At 43.7% G+C, this 15,860-nt stretch overlaps 1 protein-coding gene across 1 annotated transcript in view; it reads right to left on the bottom strand.

Annotated features, from left to right (window-relative positions):
- Positions 1-9,523: 9,523 nt before the first annotated feature.
- LOC309437477 (calpain-8-like) overlaps positions 9,524-15,860 on the bottom strand; it is a gene marked incomplete at both ends in the record, with an annotated part of 31,142 nt that continues 24,805 nt past the window's right edge. Inside the window, 7 exons of the mRNA XM_082047930.1 lie at positions 9,524-9,547; positions 10,450-10,508; positions 11,127-11,243; positions 12,202-12,280; positions 13,580-13,648; positions 14,841-14,905; positions 15,489-15,546. Coding sequence (XP_081904056.1) covers positions 9,524-9,547; positions 10,450-10,508; positions 11,127-11,243; positions 12,202-12,280; positions 13,580-13,648; positions 14,841-14,905; positions 15,489-15,546 — 471 coding nt within the window. The remainder of the gene's footprint in view (positions 9,548-10,449; positions 10,509-11,126; positions 11,244-12,201; positions 12,281-13,579; positions 13,649-14,840; positions 14,906-15,488; positions 15,547-15,860) is intronic.

Below are 15,860 nucleotides of genomic sequence, written 5' to 3'. Positions count from 1 at the left end.
CTTTGCAAATACTTTTCACAGTCACCATTGCCTTATAAGTCTATAAATAAAGATTAAACATATAACTTACCACTCAGTTGCATTTACTTAGGATGCTGTAAAAGCAGCAAAGGAAGGAGGAGGAAAAGTGAAATCATCCTGGGAAGGGCACAAGTTCCTTCTGCTCTGCGACACGTCAACTCCTCTCTGCTCAGCAGAGCAGAAGCTGACATTGGGCTCCTGGCAGCACAGAGAGTGAAGTACAAAGAGCCAGTGGTAACTGCACAGCAAATGAGCATAAGTCTGTTTGATAAAATGTGAAACAAACACTGGTATCCTGGAAGTGATCTGTGTTTCATCCAGTGGACAATCGTGTCTCAAAGTGTCCAAGATCAAGTGTTTTGGAATAGCCACACAGAGGAAGGGATATTTTAAGGGATAATGAAGGAATATCAACACCATCAAGTGGCAATAAGCTCTGCATTTTAATCAGCATTTAAAAAAATATATTTCCTTTGATCGTTTTTAAATGTATTACTTCGATATTGTATTTAACATTTTCTTCTCCTGACGTTAAGCAGATTTTTGTGGGGAGAGGTCCTGGTAAAACTGTTGGCTAAGGAGTCTGGTTTTACAAAATTTGAAAACAAAGGAGGAAAGGAGATACAAAATCTAGCAAGCATTATTATGAAATTTTTGGTTGGTTTCAGCAAAAGATGAGGATAGGGCAAAAAAGATCCAGACCCCAGCTACTTCCCAGTGGTGGTGGAAACCGAGAGGAACTAACGCTGTGTTAAAGCACATCTGTGCCACTGAAAAATGTGGAATACACTTCAGGTATTTAACCTCAGTCCTGTGTGTAGCTGAGTGAAACAAAAAGCGTACTGCTGCCTGGCAGATGTATTTGACAGTACTGGGATGTGTGTTCCTTCAAAACCAGACTCCTCACACTGGGATTTTGGTTTGCCTATCTTTTTACTGCTTGATCGTAATTACTCTGGCATGGTTTTATTACATACCTGCCCATACCATTCTGTATGTCAGTTACAATGATGGGATAAATAAAGGCAGCCAAGGGTATGGGTTCCTCATTTCTGTCAGCATCATGTGAAAATGGCTAATCTGGGGGCTGATTGTGCTCCCTGTTTCTGGAGTATGCCATCTGCTGATAAATAATTAGTTACTCCCCAAATTAGATGGCACTCAAGAACACGTAGTCTAGCTCCTGGGTATTGTAGGACCAATAAAACTGTGGATGTGCACTGCAAATGGTTGCCTCTGGCTGTTGGTTTTAGGAGCTCTGAACAAAACCCTTACATCAAGAAGTAAGTGTCTCCAAAGTAGTCCCACTGATTTCAATGGCACTACTCAAGTAGTAACTCTGTGTGAATAAGGGTATCCATCTGGTCCTTGGAGATGTAGCTGCATCAGCTGAAGGATCTGTCAAGCATTCCCCAAGCAGTCTGTGCTCGTAGACATACGGGCTAGTGCAAAATTAGGCCAGGGAGTATGCTGACAGAGCAACAGCCAGAATAATGTGAGCAGTAGATAAAGACCCTCTAACAATCCAAGAGTGGTTCCCCAGTGTAATTAGGAAGCGCACTGCTATGCAATTAAGAAAATTAATTAGAACTAAAAGTTTAGGGAGTGTAGGTTGAAGACATGTTGCAGCACAGTCTTGTCTAGCTCTTTTAAGATCTGGTGGTGGTAGAATTGTTTTTACAGTGCCGCTGAATGAGTTGTATTCCCAGACTTCTCTCTTGACCACTCCAGTGGCATGAAGCATAATTTACTACATATGTCAGAATACTTCAGCCTACCAAAACCAATAGCAAAATATGCTGTTCACTTGTTGCTCAATGCAGTTGTACCTCTGTGGTCCAGCCAGGTTCATTAATCTTCTAGCTAGGTTCTGATTTAGCTGTCTCCATCCATCCATGCAATGATCTTGAATTTAGGGATGGAAACATTTCCTCACCAAGTATCCTCAAGCTTATTATCACTCTGTTGCCAACTACTTTTAAATGAAATAAAGGAGATGTGGCCAAGAGTATTTTACTCTATATTTCCCCCCCCACCCCGCCCCCAGGAATCCCAAACCATAAGTGTTCATTCAGAGTACTAAAAAAAAGCTGAAACAAAAGAAAATCATATTCCTGGTGTTTGAGGAAATTTAATCTCTACTATGTGTCCACTATGTGTAGGAGTTCAGAGAAGCTACATCTTGGTTTGACAAATACCTTGATTTTTCAAGACATGCTCATATATATGCTGTTCCGAAAATGCACCTTGTCTTAAAAAAAATAAAAAAAGAACATATATCCCTATTGACAATAGGACATCACCATTACATAGCTCTATTACATCACAGAATGGTGATAGGGCACGAGGTACTGAAGAGAGATAACCTTCAAACTAGAATATTATTGGCAGTCCTATGGGCAGAGCTGGCTCAAGGATTCTCATGAGGACAGGCAAAATTAAGTCTGTCAGTGCCAGGATGACTGGGACCCCCTGAGATGCAGAAGTCATAGACCTTTGCCAATGACTCATCTGTGTTGAGCTCCCCCCCATGAGCAGCATTTTTTTTTGGGCTCAGACCTCAAGCCACACTGCTCCATGGAGGAGATCAGAGTGCTGTCTCACCCCGACTTTCTGTATTCCTGGCATGTAAACAGTAGAATTTATTTTGTAGAGTGGTATAACTTCCAGAGGAGGAATGGAGAGACACCTCCACTCCAATGCCACCACCTCGGCTAGGGCCCCTCCTGGGGATGCAGAGTCTGACTTGCATCATCTAAAGAGAAAGGGCTTGAAGGAGAGCTGCTCACATCCATTCTAGTTAAGTGCTTAAACCACTACACCACCATCTATGGGAGGAGAGTAAAAGGTGCAGGAAAACAACTCCTCCACAGACATTTTTCAGATGAAAGCAGTGCTATCACTGTGTTTCAAGAAGAACTGGATCCTCCTGAGATGCTTTAGGCATCCTCAGAAATGTCTCCTGGACTGTCTCAGGGGACTCTTTCCTAGAGAAACATCTAGTACTTGGAACATGGTTAGCTTTGAGTCTGAGACAGGTGCCAAAACCTGAAAACTGTCAAAACTTAAATATTTCTGCACCTTTAGAGAAACATAACTTTCAGGGACCTCAGCAGCTTCAGCACAAGATCTGCAACACCTCTGAGTGGAGGTATCTCCACGGGCAGGCAGCAGCTGAACACAGGCAAGCCTGAGCGGTGCAGCTTTGGAGTTGGGGTTGGTTGGAGGTAGGGGCCAGTTTAAGTGAGTGCCCCAATGATACACTGGAAGTCACTAGTGGAGAGAACTGAATCTCAGGCTCCTAATTCAGAAGGCTGCACTTCACCTTTCTACTCACTTGTTAGAACATACAGGAAATCCCTGGTGTGACCCACATCATTTTTGAAGTCATTATTTTTTCTTGTTGCTCATGTTACTGGTATCACCATACAATGCAGGGCATGAACTGTGAAATTCATTTTACTTTCTCTCTTCATAAAGCTTCCTCATTGTTTGTGCTCTAGTTAGCTTGGACACTAAAATTTGGTTAGATAATTTCTCATTCAAGCTTTCATGCACCAGACCAGCATGTCTGAAATTCAAACGTTATCAGCATGTATAAAAGCACACACAAAAATCGTAACCCAAAACTGAGACAAGTTCAAATTAAATTAGAATGTAGATGGCTGGCACTCTTTCCTGGAATTGACTTCATTATTATTAAGTTCACAACTGCCGCTTCAGATAGCTCCTTCTCTCAGGATTTTGACTAAAGGTGCTTTACAAATTAGAGGTCAGGTTGGTACTTTATCATTTTCTCTCTTTCTTTTTTTTTTTTTTTTTTAAATCTACTTTCTTCTGTTTAATTAATTCCATGCTGATTCTTTCTGAAACTGCAAATATTCTCCCAGTTTTCTTTATTCACGGTTACCATCTCGCAGGCGAGGCTTCCACAGCAGAAGATGCCACCCAAGGCAGAGGAGAGAGTCCTTCGTGTAACAAAACCCACATCCCTGCACAGCCCCCAAGGATGCTGCTGCCCCAGGAGCACAGAGACCCCGCAGGATGCCCTGCTACCTGCCAAAACGCTGGAGACCACCAATAATCAACGCTCTGTTTGATGAGCACCATGTTTCCTGAGCTCCAGCTCCCTGCAATTTAATGAGCAAATATGATGAGCTTTTAAAATGTAGCAAAACACAATTTGACATAAATGGTGTTGGTCATAAAGCCCCTTTAAACTCCCAAGAGATCATACCTGCTTTGGCATGTGTGCTGGGTAAATTTACACAGCAGTCTAAGAGCGTGATTACAGCTTGGGAAAACACACACAGTTTTACAAATGCATACAGTTTTAAGCTAGCTAGCTTAGTGACCATGCCAGATATCCTACTGGTATCAATTACCAAATAAATATCTTTAAATAAAATGCAATATTTGCTATTCCAGCCAAGCCTACATGGATAACATTGAAGTCCAAGTATAGAGAGACATGCCCAAGAACTGGCTTAGGAGTGCTGGCTAATTAGGCAGTTAAGGTGTGCAGAGAAAATAAGACACAGAAATGAAAATTCTCTGGAAATCCCAGATTCTGTGCTGTCTGTAGCTAAACTGTGGCAAAAGGATTTAATTGATTATTAAAGAGAGCACTGATGATTTTATAATTGAAGCAATGCCACACTGTCCCGGTCTACTCTCTTTTTCCTTAAAAAGCTTCAGCAGAGAAAGAAGTAGCCTGACTTCTTTCAAACATGTGAAAGGCAGCAAGAGCTATGGGTACCTAGTAATAGATCAGTTTGTTTGCTTTTGTTTCTCAATTCGGACCCCCAATGGCAAGGAGTTCAGCCACTTCGTGGTCTCTGATTTCACTGCCAGGCCAGTAGCATTCATGGTGGGAAGTTCAGTAGTGTCCCCATGGAGCTATAGTGTTGAGTAAAGACACAGAGAAAACACCCACCTACATTGAAATGTGCTTAAAGTACTCAAGTGTTTGTGATGCAATGATTTGTGGTGTTTTCTACACAGATAGCCTAGCAGTTTTCCTACAGACCCTGTGTCCCATGTACCTTCAAAGTGGTTCATGGCCTCAGCAGAGCACTGGGATGATGTTCCCCTTGGCAGTGATTGCAGCTATTCCTGCTGCTCCACCTCAAAAACTGGTGGTGATGGACGAGGTCTGGAGCACCAGTATAGACCCTGTTATCTGTGTACGGCTTGAATCTTAGCTAGCAGGGAGTGGACAACTGAGGAGGACAAGGGAAATTCTGCTTCAGTGTTTTTTTACATATAGCAGAGGAACACTAAAGCATTTTACCATATCAGCTGACAAGAGGCATGCAGCAGAGATAAAAATGTGACCATCTGTGCAGTTAGGAGAATAAGAGAAAGAATATCAAAAAGGATGTGGACACTGTTATTTTCTGTATAAGAGCTAGATCAGGTTACTCCATTTAAACTAGCCTAGGCAAACCTAATTTGGTGAGGGAGCAGACCAGCTAGCTTGAACTTAAAGAAAGCATCATTGGTTTTGGTTTTATTGGTTTGATGTTGTTTGTTTTGGTGGTGGGGCTTTTTTCTTTTTGATTTTAATGAATAGGAAGTGGGTTAGAAGAAATACATGAATGGAATACATGAATAGACAAAACCAGCACTGTTTTGTAGAGTTTACTAAATAGGAGAAGAGCTTTTTTTTCTCTGAATGAGCCCTGCGTATTATGAAGAGAGTGCACACACCTTCTTCCCTGAAAGCAGCAAGAGTCAAAGAAGAAACCATTTTCTCCAGCTCCTGACGTTGTTCAGCTCCTGCATGGACAAAAGGCTGGTTTGTTCAGCTTCTTCCTGGCTGCTATCCCAGCATTTTTCAGGTGACTCTTTAGTACATCTCACGGATCTGTTCCTACCAATTATTTTCTGCTTCTTGCTCTTTCTCTTCCAACACAACCCTCCCCAAGAACCACACTAGCCAAGCCTTCCCGCCCATGCAGGCAGGTGATGCTGTGCTAATGGGGGTCTGTGCTTCAGGTGAGAGCTGCATCAAAGATTTCAAAGACAGAGGAAGGAGTTAATGAGTGGCCAACAGTAACAAGTGAAGTAATTTGCTCTATTAAAAAAAAAGAGAGGATTTTGTGCTGTACGTGCCAGTTATACAGAGAGAGACAGACACCATGGCAACAAGCTTGTCAGGCAGTAGCAGGGCACTACTTTAAGATTAACAATCACCGGGGACATCATTAGTGGTGGAGAAACTTCAAAAACTCTGGAATTTGGGTTCCTTTCACGCCCAGAGTCTCACTTGCTTTTATGGACTTTATTTGAATCTCCTGTCTATAAGCTTAGGCTGGGATGACAACAACAGCAGGCTGGGATTTTGGATGCATCTTGAATAAGATGGAAAGAAGACACGTGCCCACAGTATCTCAGCTCTTCCAGGCCTGCCAGGTTGTCTGAACTGTATGGAAATTAAGAACTAAAACATACCATTGAGTCAGGTTCAGCGGGATTGTCTGAAGTAAAGAACGAAAAGGAGTTTGAAAAGGACTGCTCCTTCTGTGCTGACTCGTAAGCCATGGATCTGATCATTAGCCTGCAGTGACAGAAAGGAAAGATGCCTCTGAAAATCTCACATTCTGGGAGGATGAGTAGGTGACAGATAATTGCATGTACGAAGTTGATTCTTTTTATCCTCCTAGCTCTTGCAGAATCCCAAATCCCCGTGATTGTCTTGCACCTCATGCAGACATTTACTCTGGTGCAAAGCTGGTGTCAGATGCTGATGTGGTAGGATTTATACCCATGGCAAGTTCCTCTACAGGCAACCACAAGACAATTAGTGCACAAGGAGTTCAGAACTCCCAATGTGGTCTAATGTGAATCACATTTTACAGGAGCAATGTAGAGAGCTCAGGTTTTCAGTTCATGAGGCTGTAGTGCAAATGAAAACATTTCTGTGGGAAAGTGAAGAGAGAAGGGAAAGCTCTGAAGAGCACAGTTTTCATAGTGACAGGGAACATATCACAAATTCATGAACCTTAGTGACTTGCCTGCATTATAGTTCTCCGTGACTGAGCTACTCAAATCTACTGGGAGCTGCAGCGCTTCACAGCTCCAAAAATGAAACATGGCAAATATGCAGGGTGTAAGAGTGCAGAGTCCAGATGCCCAAGCCCTGGCTCAGCTCACCATGCCCCACTGCTTCCACAGGACCTGCTGCAGGCATTTTAGTCAAAAGGACTAATTCAGAGAACTGATGGGTGCCAACATTTGTTCAGCATGGAGCACAAGGAAGGAAAATAAAGTGGACGTTAATAATCTTTTTTGCAGATGTGTCAAGTAAAAAGGAGAAATGCATTCAATCCCATGAAAAGGCTTATTCGGAGCAGTTGTTCTCTGAGACCTGATAGGCAAGTGCTGCGCTCAAAGAAAAAATGAAAAAGGAGGTGGCTCCTCTGGAGCTGCCTGCATCCCAAAGATAAAGGAAGATGAAGAGCAGCACTCTGCCCATCCTGTACAGGCGGGTGAGAGCCATTGAGATAACTATGAGAATTACTGTGATGGGGGCATTTTGCTTAATGTAAAGGGAGAAGAACTGGGAGCATGCAATGGATTTCTGTGTATATTTGAGTTTTCCCAGCCCTGTGGAGAGAGGCCTCTCTCTGATCATAATTGGAATGAACTCATGAACAGTGTATGTGAGCAGAAAGCAAATCCGAAGCTGCAAGCAGTTAGCTCGCCCTGCTGCATGGTTAGTAAGGAGATGTGTTGCATACTCAAGATATAGGGCAGGGAAGGACAAGTTCATCCTACTGAACAGGCAGAGCATTCACTGGAAAATTCTCAAGGTTTTGGAAACCTCCATTTGCCCCAGATGGGTCTGTCTTTGAGGCAGGTGGAGGTATGTAGATGTCTATTGTTGGTCGGCAGGCAAATATCTACCATGAGACACTGGTGGCAACCTGGTACAGCTGCCTGCGTGTCAGTGATACGTGCACAGGGACCGCAGGGGAAAGCCATTGGTTCCCTCGCTGGCTGTTTCTATCCTGCAACCTGAACCGAGAAGTATTTATTTCTCTTTTACTGGGAGAGGACCCCTTTTAGAAAGGCAGAGCCATGCACTGAGACAGATCATACATCCCATTTAGTCAGACCTCTGTAGCAAGCACCAAGCAGAAATGCTGGGAGATGTCAAGCGAGGCTTGGGGTTTGTCACAAGGCATTCTGTGTTCAGAGACAGGCACTGAACAACAGCTTTCTTCCTGCTTAAAGAAAGAACTTAGAAACTAGCAGGTGTGGAGAAAGGCCCCTCTCAAACACAGCACTGAAGAGAGAGGGGGATGGAGCCTTGGGGACACAGATCTCTGCCTGCACTCATTCTGCTTCCAGGAAGAAGTGTCAAAGACTTGTTACCTTGTCAGATCATTACTGCGAGTTACAGAAATGTTTTCCAATTGCTAAAAAGACTCTCAGATTATCTTGCTTGTATTGCTGTGATATTATTCTTTATAATATTTTGAAATTAAACGCAGGGAGATTTTTTTTAAAAGGACAAAGGTTTCACAAGATCTTAAGAAAGCATAACACTGTTAGCCAGTGACTGTTAGCTTCAGTTTCTTCTTTAAATCACAGTCCACATCAGCACATCCCTCTCACACTCAAGCTCCTGGATCCCCTACACATGCATTGTATGTTCTTCTCCTCACACTTGCCTTCATGAGTTTCTGGGTTCCAACCACTCACCTCTTAAAACTCCAAATCCCACCTTTGGGCACCGAAGTACACATACGGACAAACATTCACAGGAAAAAAATCTCAGCTGAAATCACTGCAGCAACTTGCCTATGGCCTTCCATCCTTGCTCCTTATCCTGGAAGACTGAGCCAAGACTCATGGAGGAGTACCATCATATCTGCCTAATTCCCAGTTCATCCTTGGGGCTGTGTCCATGCTTGATGCCCCTGTGCTCTCAGCAGCTCATCATCTGCCTCTGAGCTCCTCACCCCCAGCTTCTGGGGGAGTTTGGCACAGCCAAAGTGGGCAATTGGCTGGGAAGGAAGGGAGCTAAGGCAGCAACACAAATTTTGCCCAGGATCTGAGCATGCGTTTCTCTCTGTGAAACATATGCTGGACATGGCAGACAATGGAGATCCCTTCAAGGATTTTGAACACTGCTGAACTTTGATGCACAGTCAGAAGTCAAACCAAAGACACCTGGGACCATCTGTCAAAATTTATCAAGTCAAGTCAAAATTTGTGACATGTCAGCACAACACACAAAAATACTCTGGGCAGGAAAAGTAAAGGAGGTGCAGTTTGGGTTTGTTTGTTTTATTTTCTTGTTTATCTTTTTTGCTTCAAGAGTGATTTTATTTTCTGACAAGGCATCACTTCATTTTTAGTGGGCTTAAAATAACTTCCTAGTAATAAAACCAAGTTGCTCTCTCAGCCTTCCATAACAAGAAGAATCCAAGTGAGTGTTTCCATGTTCAGAAGAGCCTCAGGAGTCTCTGCTGAATTCCTCGACCATGGTTCAAACCAGCGTGCAGCACAGCCACTGAGGGAGAAACAGAAGAAAGAGTCAAACCATCTGGAAGGTTCACAGGATGCCACTGGGGCACTCTGCCACAGCTCAGGGAGAACAAGCTGGAAAAGGTTGGAGCTGACTTTTAATCTATTGTATGTGTAGGTTACATCTGCTCTGGAACTTCAGGGAAATTTATTGCCAGGTCCTGCCTCAGATATTGCAAGTGGGGTCTCTTCCAAAGGAAGACCAGTTATCCAGGGTAACCTGCGTGACTTTGAAAAATCCTAGGGTTGGAGTACACAATGTACAATTTCAGCTAGATTTAACTAACTGTGACTGAGGGTCACTGGGCTTCCCAGCCATCCTCCTCTCTTTAAGCCAGTCATCAGCTGAAAGGACTAATTGGATGGACCTCTTGGGGCCCCTTCCAGCTGTTTCCTGAGATATATTTGTATTCTGCAAAGGGAAGACTCAAGCTGATTTCTTTATTACAGCTTCAACAGGAAAAAATTTGCATTAAAAACAATGTGGGGAAAAAAAAAACCAACATGGCATCTTAAAAGGTTTCTTCTAATTCTGGCAGGTTGATCAGTACATTCTCTGCCAGACAAGAACAATTCCCTGCTGCGTGTTTTATAGTGAATTGACCACTGCCCTCTGAAAGCAGACAGTAAAACACACCATGTAAGCATCTTCTTGAGCAACCTTAGGGGTTTTGAACATACTTTTACATTTTTGCTTATATAAGGTAAATGTTTATTCTACTAATTTAGACAAGCCTTCCAAGCTGAAGAGCCTTTTCACATAAACAAACTTGCCCTTTGAATCACTATTGAGTTTACCACATATAATAACGATTTTAAATAAATGTATTTCAGTGCAGTCCATTGCTGTAGATTAACCAGTTGTTACTTCAGTGTGACCAGCCTCACCTCAGCCAGAGAGAGCTGGATTACTCCACTCTTGTCTTTGTCCAGGAGATTAAACACTTCTGAAAAGTAGAAGAGGGGGAAAAATATTGGATGTAAACCACAGAGTTTGACATGTAGAGAATTAGTCTGACAAAATGTAGAAGTCTGGCTTTTTGCCATGATCTGCTGGAAATCTGGATGGGTTCTGTAAGAGAATATTACAGCTGTTCTTCCCTTTTACAAGTCATTTCTAAGCCACTTGATGGGGCAGAATAGTCAGATCTACAGCAGCAAACTGAGATTTGGCAGCAGGACAACTATAAAATCTGATGCAGTAGCACCTGGTATGATCCAGGGACAAACCTGAAAATCAGGTCTGAGTAAGGACTGTAAATGATAACTGATATCATCTACAGGAGATGGGACAACTTGGGGACCAGAGCACTGACCATACAGTGTAGATGACTGTAAAGCAGTAGAGCATGGTAGGTTATGAAAACATGTCCCCCACAATCCATGGTCATGCATTCAGAAAGGCTTTTGCTATTTCTCTGCTGCTTTCTCCAGGAGACAGAATTTTGCTGGCACCCTCACATTTCCACACAATTTTCTACATTCACAGTTAAAAGACACCAAATACTTAACAAAACCACAAAGTTTTCAGGAACTCATCTTGGCTGATGAACAGAGGCACTTACTGAACAGGGTCTCCAGGCGGATCATACAGGCCACAAAGCCATCGAAATCAATGGTCAGCTTGCTGCATGCGTAGCGGAGGACAATGCTCTGCTGCACCTGGTCGTTGAGTGTGAAACCTGAAGGCACGGGAAGCACATGAACCACTGACCAGGAGTTTAATATGCAGTTTAATACCAGCGGTTTAACCAGCAGGTTAATATGCTGTCTTTGACATGGCTTATCCATGGACTGCTGCAGCTGCAGGCAGACCTGGATGAAGGATTGAGAACTATTCCTCCAAGAAGGTCTGTTCTACCTCTGCTGTGGGTCCTTTCCAAAGTCCATTGTGCTGGGTGAAGAGAGGCATAAAGTTCTCCCACAGCATTTTGTCAGACTGCATATTTCACATTGTTTCACAGCATAACCAGTCCTATGTTCCCCAGATAAACCCCTAATTAGTGAGTCTTGGTGCTGCAGCTGAATAGCAGTGATTGTAGTTGAGCCAATCGCTCACATAACACATTGGGCTCTATTCAGGCCCATATGAGTGCTATTTCTGTCTCTGGATCATTCACATAAACTCCACCGAGCACAAGAGAGATGAAAAAAAAAAAAGTGCTTCCCTAGATGGTCCTGAGCTGGCAAGCACTGCTCCAAAAAGTGAATAGCACACATCAGAGAGGATATTGTTGGGGCATGCCTTGATCAGGCTTTTTTCACCTTCTCTAGTGTAGAGAAAGGTGGAGTGAGGAAACAAAGGAAAAAGCGGATTTGGACATAGCTCTGAAAGAGGACAGTTAGATTAGGAAATAATGAGGTCAAAAATAGAGCAAGTAATAATCAGATGGATAAGCAGTGGTCACAGCATGGACAAAAATATCAGTGGTTCAGAATGCAGAACAGAGGATGATTTTTGATGTCTGTAACAGCCAAAGGACGTAGCGGTATGTGACTGTCAGTGACGAAGAATGACACCAGCAGTGCTGTGATCTGGGAGACAGGAGGGAAGCGAAGACATTAAAGGCTCCACTCTTCTTCTGATGTTCAGTGGGGGGACTGCAGTGAACTGATGGTGTCCCTGAGCAGTGTACTCACCTGCCTCTTTGAGGGCGTTTCGCATCTCATGGGAGTCAATGGTACCAGAGTAGTCGCTGTCCACTTTCTTATAGATCGCCTATGAATGTGAATGTGAAAATGGCCTTTCAACGCGTGCCCATGCAGCAATGTGATGGTGCAAGGACAGGCAGGCTTTGGCTTTCATGGCTGGGTAACAACAGTAGTGAAGACATGGTAACACAAGGCTCGCCCAAATGAAATAGTCACAGATCCTCTCGGATTTAACCTTGGTTTTCTAGCCTACTCTGCAGCCCATGCCCTACCATCCTACCTGCTCCTGCAGCTAGATCAAAGCCAGGACATTCGTGCCCACCTCTGCTGCACCCACACCATCACTCTGCTGTGCAGACACGGCCTGGGGTTTCTGATGGCTGAGGCAGGGGCTGCCCCTACAAGCCTAAGCTCCTGCTCTTTGAAATGTTCATGAGCAAGGGAAATGTTTCAAGTAGCTACTGGCAAGCAAGGCAGATTGGGTAACACATTCCCATGGGCTGGCAGCCTGCCTGCCTTCATGTTATACAGCAGCCGACAGGCCATTGAGGAACATATCCTATCATTTGGCAAACACTGCAAGAGACTAAGTCCATTTTGCTTAATATCTGAGTTGAGATGACAGATGCTTCCTACTGCAAACAGGTTTATTTTCCAGAATTAGAAGCCACCCAGACCTGTGGCTCAGACTGGAACTGGCTCTCAGGGCTTGCTCTGCCAACACCAGCCTCAGGACAGAGCCGGTGCCTCCAGCTGAAGCAGAGCTAAACATCTTATGAACCTCCAGGACAGATGTTTCATGCTGACCAGCATCAAGCACGGTAGCAGCAGACTTTCTTGAAAGGGATATCGTCAAAAAAAGCAGGCCCAAGTTTGACCTTCCTTTAGACTGCTAGATTCTGAGTACACGTCTTGGGATACTAAATCCTTTGTCAGAAAAATAATTCAGCACTTCCACAAGATTTAAAAAATACAAGCTGGGGTTTTGTAGATCCTAAAGCTATGTGCTTCTTGTGATTGCTGGTGCTCAGCTAGCAATGTAACACAACAGCAGTTCATATGAGCACAACAATGTTCATATGAGCATTAATACAGCAGGCAGCAGAGAGCTGTCTTTGCCAGCAATGAAAGAGGGTTAATCTGGCTTTCCATAAGGTATCACAAATTATGGAGAGTGGTGGGACCAAGGTGAAAGAGGATCTGCCTGTGTCCTTTTAAATCAGTAGTGTTTCTGAGCCCTGGAACAACCTCCAGCCATGAGAAGGAAGGCTTCCAAGTATATCTGCCTGTGGTGACTTAACCCTATCTCAGTCCTGGATCTGTACTTCAGAGCTGAGAGGCAAGACAGTCAGAAATATTATGTTACCAAATAATTTTGAATCTTCATCCAAAGTGTCTTGAATTCTATCAGTCCCAAGGTGCTGGTCCCATTAGTCTGGGCATGTTAAGGCATAGTTCAAAAATCAAGATTTCTCTATCTTTAGCAAAGCTGGAGAGCTACCAGTTCTGATAAAAACAAATCACTCATCACAGTGTCATCTCAATGCCATATTCATTCTCGTTGGTAATATATCTCCACTTCACATAGACATGCACACAGCTTTACATTTGCTTAGCTAAAGGCATGCCAAGAATTTCTAGGCTATCTGTGCTCTCAGGGAATGATAGATGGGATTGCTAAATGTATAAGCACAATTAGATCCACTCGCATTTTGTACAGGTAACAGTAGATTAAAGCCCTTAGGGAAACAAAGGACTGGCCTCCCAGTGGACAAGAGTTTGAAAGCAGAGACAGGAACTGCGAGTGAATGGAGAGAATCAATAGTAGGCTACACAGTCTTCCCCCATGTCCTTCAGGGCCTTGAATGTCTCTTCCTACGGAAAACTATGCAGAAACAGGGAGCTGGCCCCCATTATGCTGTACGTATGGAGTTCCCCTGTTGGGCTTGGGAGGCTGTGGAGTGTAGGGCAAAGACATCACTTGTCCTAACAGCCAGTGGCCACAGGATCCACGGCTAATCCCTGCTGAGCTCAACATGACCATATCATGAGACCACCAGGAGTGTAATACTAGCAGCATGGCTCTTGACTGTCCCACTGCACTGGTTACCTTCCCAGCATGTCAATGGGGTACTGGGCAGATGTGCTGACCTCTCCTACTGCCTTGGCCCCATGTGTCCTACAAGCTATGCATAAGGGAGGGAAGCACAGCATGCACTTGTAGCTTTCCCACTCTGAAAAGCCTGTCTCTGCTGTCCCTCTGTAAGCAGTACCTGACTTAAGATGGAAGTTGAGGTTGCGCTTAAAACCCGTCTCCTGCCAAGCATGCTGTGTATGCATCCAAAACTGCACAGGTGCATAAGGGCAGAAGGTCCCTGCTTCTCCTCCCTGCTATTTTTAGGGACAAATTTAAGCAATGAGAGATGCAGAGCAGGGGAGAGAAGCAGCTGATGATTAAATGGTTCAGGTTTCTGCCACCCTGAGCTGATAGGGCTGCTTGGCTGAATTTTCTGCCTTAAGCCATGTGCCTGGACAACTGAAGAGTAAACTTCACCTTATTTTGTCAGGAAGCTTTGCAAAAGAGATCCAGAAATTTTAAAGGTGATGAAATGACATTCAAAGGATACATCTAAAAGGCTGATCATCTCCCTGCAGGTGTTAATGTTGAATCCATCACTTTTAATATCCTTTCCTGCACAAAAAAAAAAAAAAAAAATCCAAGTCAGAAATACTTCTAGGCAAATAATTTTTTTCTGCAGACAACCTTGGAGGTATCAGCCACCTTAAAAACTTGTTAGCAAAGTAAACGCTCTGCCATTTCTTCCACTGTTCCCCTTCAGCTGATAAACATGGCTTTTTTCGCACAGGGGCAGGGGATGCCATCAGTTTTGGGGCTGGTAAGCCTCTCTGTGTCCACAGAAGTTATGCAGCAGCATAATAATATCTTCTCATGGTGGTCCTCCCAAGAAGGTGCAGGGAATATAGTGCCTCTGCAGGGCATTGGCTGGCAGCACTTGGGAGGGGAGCACCAGGTGGTATTTCCCACTCCCCTCCTCATATTAGAGGGTCAACAAGCCAGGAGAAATTCATCTGGGGACAGACAAACCTTGACTTTTCATCACCCTTAGCTGAAAGAGCTCTGTTTTGCGAGTACAGACCCCATCTGTGTGCTGATGGCACAGATGCTCACTCTGCCCAGAGAGCAACTTTCTGTCTCTACATCTCAGCATGTGCCTTTTGGCGCCATTCAATGGGAACTACATAACATTACTTACTCTTCGCTAAAACCCGGTTTAGAATAGTTTGAAGTTCAGTTGCAGTCACTTCACAGTCCTGGACAGAAAATATACTTCAGATGTTAACACAAAACTCATTTGAAACAAACCATATTCATTTGCTGTCAGACATCCAGACACTATTTTCCTTTCATATCTAAGGCATGTAAACTTTTATCTTTTTTCTAAAACTTTGCATTTACCATCAGACATCACACAGAGGAGATCCTCAGAAACCATGAATATTTCCTAGCCTTTCAAATGAGAAATAAGTGGTTTGTTAGGTGCCATAGTGACACAATGCAATAAACATCAGCTTTTTAACAGGTTTGACCGAATTGGGTGACTGCTTTCTTTCTCAGCTAAAGAGGT

The sequence above is a fragment of the Streptopelia decaocto genome, assembly GCF_964273445.1.
Source record: "Streptopelia decaocto genome assembly, chromosome: 3".
Taxonomy (NCBI): domain Eukaryota; kingdom Metazoa; phylum Chordata; class Aves; order Columbiformes; family Columbidae; genus Streptopelia; species Streptopelia decaocto.
Note: the sequence above shows the minus strand (reverse complement) of the source record. Positions and strands in the feature narration are given on the sequence as shown.